Source organism: Symphodus melops, assembly GCF_947650265.1.
Source record: "Symphodus melops genome assembly, chromosome: 16".
Taxonomy (NCBI): Eukaryota; Metazoa; Chordata; class Actinopteri; order Labriformes; family Labridae; genus Symphodus; species Symphodus melops.
This window is the reverse complement of record NC_136706.1, coordinates 6,892,383-6,904,375: the sequence shown is the minus strand read 5'-3', so window position 1 is coordinate 6,904,375 and position 11,993 is coordinate 6,892,383. Positions and strand designations below refer to the sequence as shown.

At 41.8% G+C, this 11,993-nt stretch overlaps 1 protein-coding gene across 5 annotated transcripts in view; it reads right to left on the bottom strand.

The window, feature by feature from the left end:
• Positions 1-1,786: 1,786 nt before the first annotated feature.
• The window catches only part of ntng2b (netrin g2b), a 70,262-nt gene continuing 60,055 nt past the window's right edge, over positions 1,787-11,993 (bottom strand). For 2 of the 5 annotated variants that reach the window (XM_079363618.1, XM_079363619.1), the window contains 10 exons: positions 11,724-11,828; positions 11,452-11,544; positions 10,922-10,996; positions 10,521-10,589; positions 10,343-10,420; positions 9,252-9,389; positions 8,219-8,293; positions 6,298-6,465; positions 3,473-3,607; positions 1,787-2,183 (listed from right to left, as the gene is read on the bottom strand). In XM_079363618.1, coding sequence (XP_079219744.1) covers positions 1,960-2,183; positions 3,473-3,607; positions 6,298-6,465; positions 8,219-8,293; positions 9,252-9,389; positions 10,343-10,420; positions 10,521-10,589; positions 10,922-10,996; positions 11,452-11,544; positions 11,724-11,828 — 1,160 coding nt within the window. In that variant the 3' untranslated portion in view covers positions 1,787-1,959. The remainder of the gene's footprint in view (positions 2,184-3,472; positions 3,608-6,297; positions 6,466-8,218; positions 8,294-9,251; positions 9,390-10,342; positions 10,421-10,520; positions 10,590-10,921; positions 10,997-11,451; positions 11,545-11,723; positions 11,829-11,993) is intronic. The other 3 variants (XM_079363621.1, XM_079363622.1, XM_079363620.1) reach the window with 2 other exon arrangements.

Sequence of the window (11,993 nt, the reverse complement as noted above, 5' to 3'; positions counted from 1 at the left end):
TACAGTATATCTCCACCCATGGACTCCACCTCCAGACTAGAGCAAAACTTTTACACAGGGCTGCCATTGTGTTATTGTCTCTACAGAGGGGTGATGTGTACCAGGAAAACTCAGAAGGGTCTCATTACATTTAAAGAGACACACACCAAAACGGAGCGTTCTGAGAGAGATGGTTTCTACAGGGTCACAAACCTCCTCTGCTGCTTAATCCATGTTATATTTAGACTCAAACACAGCACAGATGTTTCATTTAGAGCACAGAGGGACTATTTGAGAAGGTGGGAGAGGAGGATAATATGTCCCCTTTAATCTTAAATCTGCAAACATTAAAACACTGCAGGCTGGCTTGTTGTTTCTTTGTACTTCTGCGAGAAGTGTTGTCCTCTGACAGGCTAGTGGTCATCAAATGTTTATCATTGTTATTAAAATACAATTATACAATAATCACAAATATTATACTCTTGCCAAGCCCCGCCCCTTCTATATATTGTTAGGGTCTAGTAAAAATGTGCTTTTAATTTGCTAAGTCATTCTGCCAAGAACATTCCCGCATATAAAAACCCTTTGCAACTTTTATCAGCATAAAATAATTTATATTCTTTTGACATGAAAGCAGTGCTTGTGATTGTCAGACAGACTCTTCAACACAATGTCCAAACTGAACGGCACAGCGAATGAAAAAGACTTTGGATTTTCTTCTCTCATCTTGCTCTTTTCTTTTTCTTCACCCCACTGAAGAAAAAAAAAAAGACTTCAACATCATGAACATTTGATTGAATGAAAAGAAAAAAGCACAAACAAGAAGGCAAATAACAGTCATATTTACTGCAGGGTTTACACTCAGTGTAATAAAATGCTCATTTGGAATAGTTTTAAATCTTGTTATATAATAATTTATTGTAACTCCAAACAAAAATAATTTCTACAAAAAATATTCAAATAATGTCATATAATATTGATACGTGGATGATATCTTTTCTCTCTCTCTTTTAGGCTTCTGAGAAGTTAAATTCTGATAAATTCTGCTTCCTGAATACTGTGTGAAGATTAAATCTCGCTAAGTGTGGCAACAATCACTCGTTCCTATAACAACCATAACAGTGACTAACTTTTTTATAATCTGCAATCCCTCCGGATATTATATAATACGTATAATCTCAGCGACTGTTAGTGGGCACATTAGATACAATGACTGGAGATATAATTTAAAAAAAAAAAAATACAAAATGAAAGAATGCAGCAGAAAGAGAATAAATGTCAAATCAAGTCTCATCTTTCGAGAAGAAATGAAACCTGGTTAATATATGTAGGCCTCAGCAGCAGGATCAAAATCACAAGTCTCGCCTCCCGACCCGTCCGTCCATCCGTCGTGTTGACGTGTCTGAAACCGTCCACACACACGCACACACACACACGTTTGGCTGTCTGTCGTAACGGAGGCAAGATCTGCAATTTAACCAAGAAGAACGAAAAAGATAAAAGGTCCTTGTGATTAACAACAGCCATTCCCTTTGAGTGAAACAGTGGTGATTTACGTGTTTTCTTTATGCTTTTTGGTTTGATGCACATTGCTCCAGCTCAGGAATAAAGGGAACAGTGGTTGGTATGATTTTTTTTTCCCCTTATGCCTGCATCTCTTTTCTCTGAGGTCACTCTTTTTTTCATTTTTTTTTTTCAGTTTGTCCTTCTTGCACCTGAGCACACACTGGGTATTGTAACAGTCCTGTGAGGTGTGTGTTTGTGTGTGTGTTTTGAAAGGAGACTTGGGCTAGTTAGTGCGAGTGTGTTTTGCTTTTTTTTTTTTCTTCTTCTTCTTTTTCTTGCGAGTGCAGCGGTGTCTGTTCGTCGGGGGTCCATGACTTTTTTGGCGGTCCCATCCCGCTCACGTAACACACACACGCACACCCCCGTGGTCAGAGGGGAATTCTTTTTTTTTTTTTTTGTGTGTGTGTGTGTGGCTCAGTGTGGCGTTAACGTGGCCAGCAGGTGGGCTAGCAGAGTGCAGAGCAGCAGGGTGGCCGTGGGGGGATGCAGGAAAGAGGCAGCGTTGCAGTCTTTGCCCGCCTCGCAGCGGGGCTGTTGGCACAGTACCCCCTTAAACTCTGGAGGACAGATGCACTTCTGGTTCTGGTAGCAAGTTCCTCCGTTCTGGCACAGGAGCATCTCCTCATCGCACACGTTCGCTGTGAGCAGAGATGAAGGCAGACAGAGGAAACAGCAGAGGGAAAAGAAGGGGAGTGTTTGGGAATGGCAGAGGTAAGGAAAAACACGAGAGAGGAGTTGGGAATAAAGAGGGCACAGCAAAGTGACAGAGTGACAGGCGGTAAAAGGAGAGTGGGGGAGTGAAGCGCACAAAGACGACAAAGATGTATAGAAAAAAGGAAGACGGGTGCGGAGGATGAGGAGGGGCAACGTAAGAGGCATGAGGGGGAAACAGAGATAGAGAGGGAGGGGAAGAATTCAGGGCAAAAAAAAAAAAAAAAGAACAAAGTGAAAAAGAGAAAACAGGAGGAAGGAAAGAGGCAAGATAAATTCTCCAGTCTTTGCCGTAGGGACAACAACAGGTAACACCTGCCCTTTTTTTTTTTTTTCCCCTGTTTTTTTCAGCCCTTTTCTCAGTCTGTTTTCATAGAGGCTGCACTTTCTCAGGATCAAGTCAGAATCATTGTCCCAGACGCAGCAGAAAGAACACACTGCATGAGTCTTTGTGTTAGGTCATAATTAGAGGACTATATATATATATATATATATATATATATATATATAACATAATCACACTGCTTTAAAAGTCATCACAGAGTAAGTTGCAACGCGGGAAAAAAAAGCTACTCGACCCAAAAAAATCTACCAGCAGAAAAAAAGCATCTGCCTTCTGTGACAAGAAATAATTACACACCCATACATGCTTTTTTTTTTTTTTTATCACTGGATAATTGGCTTTGCTGTATTTGGAGTAAGATGTCAAATATTTAACATATTGTGCTACAATTTATGTCCCATATTGTGATAAATAAACCCCTGGCTAAAAAGCAAGGAGCTTCAATGTGTGTGTGTGTGTTTGGATGGAGACGCTCTATGTGTGACTATGTGAGGGAGCGCCCCCCCCACCCCCACCCCCACCTCCCGACTAGATGCTAGATGGTGGAGGAAGACGATTCCCTGTAATGGGGTTAAGCAGTGACAGGGTCATCAATTAAAAGAGCAGCTGATGCTGCTAATGAGGTACATGATCTATTCCCATGTTGGGGGGGAAGAAAGAACATCAGGGTGATGAACAAGGCAAGTGGCACAGTCCACTCGTAAAGGTCCTAAAAGGCTAAAAACGTGTGTTTATTTATACTTTTGTTCCATTAAATTACTAAAAAAAGATTTCCGACTCCACTGACTTTTTTCGAAGGTGTAAAAGCTTTGAAACATATGAGTGAAGAGGTTTGTTCCCCACAGTAGTAGAACAGGGTTTTTCTGGACTCACCATAACAGCCTTGTTTCCAGTAGTACCCCGGCAGACAGTCGTCACATTTGGCCCCCGTGGCTCCGTCTTTACACTGGCAGAAGCCCGTGGCGTTACAGCGGTCATGGATGGAACCCATCTGGTTGCAGTTGCACTCTGAAGGAAGTGAGAGGCGGATGAAGTGGAGTTGGAGTCACTTAGGAATTTACGGCCCTCTCGTAACTTTGCGAGGGATTCGATCTCGATGAAGACTTGAGCTCATCTGAGATATCTGCGTTTATACGGAGACCACTGATTTGCTTTGGCACTGAGAGCTGTCAGGACGACACGGGAGTGCAAGATGCTACAGAAGTTCAGATAAGACATTGGGCCAGAATTATTATTAATATCATACTTGAGTAAAATATTAAATAAAAAAGCCTCCCCAAGTGTTTTTAAGTAGTTGAAACTGACACATTCTTTAGATTTCCTCCCCCGGGGACAAATAATGTTTTTTGGATTGAATTTGAATTGAACTGAAAGAAAATGTGATGTATGTGATGCGATGGAAAACATAGACTGTTGTAATTTGCGGCACATTTTGAATGTGCTGGCTCACAGCTATTTATAGAGATCCAACATCATTTCTTAAAAGCCACTAAACACTCGAGTCTTTTCCTAAAACCTCGATCTGTCTGATGTTTTCTCTTAAACAGTCAAATGAAATGCCTGGTGTCAGAGAGTGCAATACATATACAAGACGTTGTTTGGAAAACTGATCCTCCCTTTAAAGGAATTCAGGCTCTTTTGATGGCGGTATATCTGCTTTCAAAGGCAGGAAGAAGAAGCGAGGGAACATGGTGGTGCCTTTGCAGAAGTGTTTTTGTTGTGTTGCATAATTAAACCAATTGAAACGCGGTATGTTGGAGTCTTCTAATTCACACGGCCTTTCAAACAACACAAACATCCAATCACAGTAGCTTGTTGGTGACATGCTCCAACACAAATTGGTCCAGTTAAAATCTTCAATGAATACTGAGCTTAATGTCAAACCAGGTAAATAAAAAGGTTGACGTCTCGAGGGTTAACCTCCGATTACACAACACGACTGAACTATCGCAATATCTTATTATATCAATGAGTTATCATTACACAGAAAAGAATATGGAAGCTATCTTGTATCTTAATCAGCGACAGCTGGTGATCGCAGCGCTGCATATTCTCACTGCGTCCGTCTGCCAGCAGATGATCGATGTTTTTTTTCTTCATTTTGTTGTTAGCCGTCGACTTAAACAAAACTCCAAATCCATTTTCCATAAAACTTGTCATTAAATATTAATCAAATCTAACAAGCCCAGAGGTCCAGATTACACACACGCAGCCATGAAGATGGCTGTGTGTGTTTGTGGGTCATGTGCATTAATATGAGCGTGCACGTCTATGGCGGATGTGTGTCTGTGTGTGTCTGTGTGTGTGTGTCAGATGCTTTAGTGTTGAGGAGGAGCTGGTGTGATCTGATTTCTTTTGCCGTGCTTCATGTACCAGGATTTTGGCAGAGGAGCGAATGGGGCTTTATTTGTGCTGACTCCAAGGCCTGGCCCTGTGTGCGCCCCAACCACTGAGTTTTTACCCTCCAACCCCCCGCAGTCCACCTACAGATGGATCCAACTCAACACCAGATTTTTGGCTCTGCAGATATGCAAACAGAGTGACCTCTTATTATGGTTTGCCCTTAATCAGACTGAGTTGAAAAAGAGCAACGACTTGACATGAAACAATGTGCTACTGTCCAAAAGATGCAGGAGTGTTTACCCACCAGATATGTAGAAAATGTTTCAACAGTTGAATGTTTGTTTTTTTGTCTCGGCTCTGAACACTTGAAGAAATCAGGGTTTTTAAGTGTTGACTTTCAGCTCTGAGGGTGCTTGAGAGGCTATAAGGCAAACTGTGCAGGACTTCTAAACCTTTTTATACATAAAGTAATCCAGTCAGATAAAGGACAACAGAGTGGGGAAAAAAAATGTAATGATGCTGAAGGCGGAATCTGATTGGCGCTCACCTTTTCGCCAAAATGTTGATAAAAAGCTGCTCGGGTTGGTTCTTGATTTTTGAATGACTGAATTCAGGCATTATTGTGTAAAAATCAAAGATTTCACTTGACTTTTCTCTAATTGTAAGATTTCCCCCCCCCCCCCCTTTTTTGTTTTTCACTGACGGTACCACCACCAGATTGTGAAAGTAGCACTAAAAGCACTCACATCTAAAAGCTGTTTGGTGATCACCATTAAATAAGTAAAGAAGGTTTCTGTTTAACAATCTCTTCACATGTCTTTAATTAAAACAGTTATCGTGGTACTAACTCTCTTTGCCCGTCAATGGCAATTTCTGTGATGTGTTAGCATCAAGCTAACAGACTTCTGTGCAAACTGTTGCTCACCCTGAGAATTATTTTTAAACTTTATTCAAATAATGGCCCGTGACTTTTAAAGGTTTCAATAAAATGCAGATCCCTGAAACACGCTGAGATGAAGATCGCAGTAGTGTGTCCCGGTTCAGCACCCTAAGGCTCCTTTACCTGCTGATATCTGTAATTTATTTTGCTGATTTAGCTCATTCAACACTTGATGATTTTTATCTTGACATTGTGGCATTGCAACAAGAAGAATTGAAATGTTCTCAGCCCACCTAAACATCCCCATTTACTTGTTGTGTCCCAAAGGACCAACCATTGAGGAAGTCCTGTCCTACGCTATAATCTGTGATCTGTGAAAGTCTGTCGTTTGTGAAGTTTTAAAGACCTAAAGCATCTACTTCCCAGCCATTCACTCACTCCCCCCCCCCACCCCCTCCTCTTCCTGCACACTGACCGATGCAGACGCCCTCATCATCCAGCTCGGCAGAGGCGTTGCGGAAGTATCCCAGCCTGCAGTGTTGGCAGTTCTGGCCCCTGGTGTTGTGCTTGCAGCTGACGCACGTGACGATGTTCAGGTAGTCGATGTAGCTGCAGCGGTTGGAGTGGCCGTAACACTCACAGTCTACGAGAGAGAGGGGAGAAAAAAAAAGAGACAGATTCATGATTCAAGGGGAGGGCCTGTTAGAGCTGAAGTCAAAACTGGGAGCTCTGAATCGGATTTATTTAAGGATTCTCCCAGGATTCCTCAGTGACACGAGGAAATGATTAACGACCTGCACTAACAGATACATCTAAAAAGCTTCAGTCTCAGATGTCAGTGCACAAATGAATGAATCTGAACGCATTTTATGACTCGCCTTTCCGACTCCATATTGGTTCAATAAAGACAAACCACTCGCTCCCCATTCCTTCACTCACAGTTGCTGAGTCTGCTTCGCTGGGCTGCACTGATTACTGATGGGAATTCCACTATCCTGTGTGTGTGTGTGTGTGTGTGCCTGTTTGTGTGTACGTGAACAGGCGTGTGAGTACAGGCATGTTAATTGTGTCGGGGAATTTAACTGCATTACCGGATGAGTAGATGATAAGCTACAGAATCATAACCGAGGGAGTTTGAGGTGAGTGATAACGGTATAGTAATTGTTTTCAGGCTGCATCTGGTGCTATGGAATCACTGTGACCCTGCTTAACCTTCCGTTGCCTCCTCTTCTCTTTTTGCTCCGTTTTCTTCCTCATTTTCCCAAACTCTTGTGTACGTATAGCCCTCCACGATTGCAGCTCTTAATTAAATGTTCTCTTTGTAATTCATGAATTATCCGAGAGGATTTGATCGCACGCTCGTATGCTTGACACATTAAGCCCTCTTCCAAATTTCACACCCTAAACTGAAGCCAAAAAAAAACCAGTACTGTGGAGAATGCTGCAACGTCTCTCTTTTATAATTTCCTCACAGTGAGAGAAATGTTGTAATTTTCTGTGCGAGCTTCAATCTCGCAACGAGGTGTAGAGCGAGAGACGGAGGGGTGTTGCTCCACTTTCTTGCTACATTCATCCCGGCTCGGCTCGGCTCGGCTCGGAACCTAATTAAGCTTTTATTAAGCTCTAGAAGTTGGCTGCGATGGTGTGCTGCGAGGCATCACTGTCCTCTAAAGAGGCGTTTACCAGGCATGTTTATGCAAATACACATTTAAATGCACATTAAAAAAGTCGGAGTTTAGCTGTTTAATCAGCCGTCACATTATTATTTTATTATTGTTTGGTTGATGATGCCGGCTGAAATATTAATGAGCAGGTTTAAAGGAAGCCAGCGCGAGGAGCCCTGTAAAGTGCCTCTCTCAGCACTGAGGGAGGTGTGCTAGCAGAGAGGGAAGAAGTGCCTAATTAAATATAAATGGCCAATTACTCTACCGACAAGAGAGGCAATGGGACGTTGTTCCACAAATTAACGTTACGAGTCAAGATGCTGCTTTATTGGCGTTTATCAATTGTGAATTGTTAACAGCGAACGACGGAAAGAGCCGCGCGCGATCGAGTGTGTGTGTGAGAGGTTCTTTAAAAGAATCAGTGTTTAACACGTTTATCAAGGCAGACAGATGTTTGATGGTTAAATGTGAGTTTGAAACGCACACACTTACCTTGAGCGTGAACATAACGACACAAAACCAGCAAAGAGTCACAGATGCGTTGGGAAAGAGTGAGAAACATGCAATGAAGGACAGAATTTTTCCACAGGTTTCCTCTCTACAAACAGCATCCAAATGACAGAAAGAGCTTAAGATCCACTGATCTGAAGCAGAAAATCCAAAAGGATTTAGCTAAGCGCAAGTCTCCCGCTGCTATCGTCAGACCGCATGCTGCTCGTGTTGGTCTCTTACCTTTGAAATCATCGTATATGATCCCAAACAACTGTCTGGCCTGAGGCTCTCCTGAGGTCAAGTACTTCAGAAGCCCTTGAGGGGATGAAGGAATCCTTGTTTAAGACTTGTCAACCACATCTTTCATCGTGCTACAGACTAAAACAGAAGCTTCACACAGCTGGAGCAGGTGTAGTCTATAGGTGACTATCATGACTACAGAGGGGTTGTATAAATTAGATGGACAGGATTCCCACTAGATTCTACCTGACAGAAAGGGGTTGCTTTGTTCTACAAAGCTGACATAATCTTCAGCTATAGTGCAGTGTTTCTTAACTGGTTGGAAAGAACCCAAAAGTCAAACTCAAGGTGTTAGACAAGAACTGATAATGTGCTGAACTTTACTCGGTGTTTTCAAGTCTACCTTGGAAAGAATTCCACATGGTACGAGGCAAACTTAGGACCGAAACAGATTTTGAGTGTGTCAGTCCAAAGCTTGTGAACTGTGGTTTGTCCATCCTGCTGAGAACGTATTTTTTAATCCTTCTAAATGTTTTCAAAACTGTTACCAAAAAGCTACGCTGGGAAAGAACAGTCCCGCTCACTTTCCCACTGTACTACCACAATAGTCTTGGGTGCCCTTAAGCCAAAGAGGTGTCACAAGGGAACAGGCTGTACATAAGCCTGTTCCCTTGTGACACCTCTTTTGGCACGAACACTTACATTTGGCAAGGCAAGAACAAGCTTTAAAACTGGAAAAATATAATAAAAAAAAAATGCATCTGAATGTACTCAAAATGGATTTCAATTGAAGAATTTTTCAAAAGAAGTAGATCAACCTATTTCAGCCTAAGATGAATTGAGCGGATAAAAGAATCTCAGTTTGAAGAGTGAATCTTAAAAACTGATGACTCGTCTGTGGAATCACAGGGATCCAAATAACTACATTAAATGGAGCTCCAAATGCAACACTGTGTTAACTATGAACTCGATGAACTTTTGGTCCCGATGTGCAACCAGTTATCAATCACTGAACTTTTATACCGAACTCTACCTCTCTTGTTATCTTCTTCTTCCTCCTCTTCTTCTTCATCAACCTTTTTTACAAATGTCCGATTCAACTCGTGATGGCCTCCGTCCAATTCAAGTAAATTCACTCTGTGATGGTGGTGGTGGTGATGGTGCAGGTGCACTAGAGAGAAGCAACAACCCACAAATCAATCCGTATTGGTGATGTGCAGATACTCTTTTTTTCTACCCAACTACTCACAAGACAACAACCTCCATGAACGGTGGGACCTCGTTGTTTACGTTGATCTGATTCACATATTTTAACATCATGAGTGTTAAAGCTGTGTGAAATGTTCTAAAAGAAGTGTTCAGGGTTGGGTGTTAAAAGGTCATCAAAAGAGACAAATTCATTGTCATTACAAACAAATATGGTGCTACTGAACTGTTGGCAGAATACTAAGAGTGAGTCTATAATGGTAAAGGCTCAGGTTGACTGACAGGTATTCATGTTGTTAAAGATACACTAAGAGCGCGGTCACACTGGCTAACTGTATCACGCTGTACTCAAGCACGATTGTCTCCACCGCTGCGCCATTCGCCCACTAGCTAGCAGGACTGCCTGAGCACGATTTACCTCTTGGAAATAACGTCGTGCGGAGTGCGCGTGTGAGTCCACACATTGGAGAACGACATGGTGAAACATGACAGCTCCTTGGTGACTTCTTTTGAGTCATTTTAGTCGGATACAGCCATAAAACTCTGGATTTCTCTCTCTCACAATGAAGCCTGACAGCGTTGTGTACCAGCGGGCGCGGGCTTGTGCTCATGCATGAAGTGTACTATGCCCGAGCACACCTCTCCGAAGTGTGCCAAAGCCAAGGAAGTGTACCGTGCCTGAGCATGGAACGGAGCGGTCACACTGGCCAAACGAACTGGACTTTAGGGTTGAAGCGAGCTTGGGCACGGTACTGATTGCCAGTGTGACCGCACCCTCAGATACACTTTGGGTTTTTTCTCTGCGTTGCCCAAAAAAAAATGAATTTATCTCCACCTTATTCACGAGACAACGTGTTAACTACTGTATAGCTACTGTACTGTACATCTACAAGACCACACAGCCATTGTAAGAGATACCTCTCTTTTCAGCATCACCGTGCCCAGATGGGATTCTGTGACCAGGACTCACATGTCCATGTGGCAGGACATGATGGACTGAAACACCACAATCATTACTGACATAGCTGACATAGCAAAAATGAACTACATTTAATGAGATTATTTCCACCACTACGTGTTTAAAAAAAAAAGATACCTTTATTAAGTTCTGATGTCATTTTAATGCCATGACTCTCAAGAATTTGTTTCTCAATATCGTCAGAGACTGAAAAACCAAAAGCATCAATGTCAGATAAAAGCCAAACAACACAGGAGAAACGTTGAAATGCTTTCTTTCCCAGCGTTCTAATTTGTATTTTGTTCATGGTCCCTCCAACCTTGTTCCCTCATCTGTAAAAAAAAATACTTCTAATGTTGGTTGCAGCAGATTTTATAGCTCACGTTTACCCACAGGCTACAGTGCAGTTGAACAGATGTACAGAAACAAGAATACACTTCTGCGGTCCCATTTTTCAGCGCGTTGGCAAATTTAGCTTGTAAGGAAAGTCCTTCTGCAAAATAATAACCGCAACACCACTACATCTACAAAGACAATACCTTTTCTCTCATGTACAGCGGTTGCCTTTTTGGGGCCCTGAGTTGCAGGTACTTGTCCCTCAGGTTTTGGGGTGACTGAAATAAAACAACATCATCAGCATAAGAAGAAATCATTAGGGATGCACTTTGGCTGTTTCATGTTTCAGGGCGGGTGTTTGTAACGTTTAGGGTGTTAAAGTGGTAAATGTTTGTGAATCACTACTTGTATATTACACGACGGTACTTTAAAGCAACACTATCTAAGTTTTTTGTTTTAAAATTGTAAAAATTTAAAGTTGATGTAACACTTCAAAAACTTTCAACAGGTTTGTCAGGTCTTTGACTGCTTAGACAAAAAGACTATGGGACGTTCTGCTTGTCAACAGGTGTATTTGGTCTATAACTAGAAAGCAGAACAAAACTTTGTGTTCTTTAACACCGATGTTACACTCGGAGACCTTCAGGGGGCACCAAATCGCACCAAACTGAACTTGCTACATACTGTTGCTTTAAGCTACAAAAACATGAACACTTCTGTCTAAAAGATGTACCTTTCACTTCTGGTTTTTGTTCTCTTCGCTCCTCTCCTCCTTGTTCAGATACGGTCGTTGCCTTTTGACCAGGAGTCCCAGGCGTTTGGGAAACTGACAAACATTTTTGATCGTTAAATCAAGATTCTGCTCATGATATTGACCCAAAGGCTATCATGACCCTTAAAGGACATTCAGTACATTTAGGCTACTCCATCTACTTGTTTTTGTTTTCATTTTCCACATTTAACCTGTAATTAAAGTTAAGCTCTGAATAATGATTTCCAAATTACCTTTCTTCTCAACTTGTTTTTCTTCCTCCAGTATTTCCATGATGATTTCAGACGCGGATCTAGTTTTAGGGACTTGACTGTCACGTGCCTGTCCCTCAGAAGAAACTGACATACAACAATTTTTGTAAATAGAGTAAGCCAAATATTATATTAAATTGATTTCCCTTTTTTGGTGGCATTATTTGAAATCTCAAAGAAAAAGTTATCTACTATGTATTTCAAACATAAACTGCCTTTTTTTCTCAGCAGTTCTCTCTCAAGTTCCCCTCA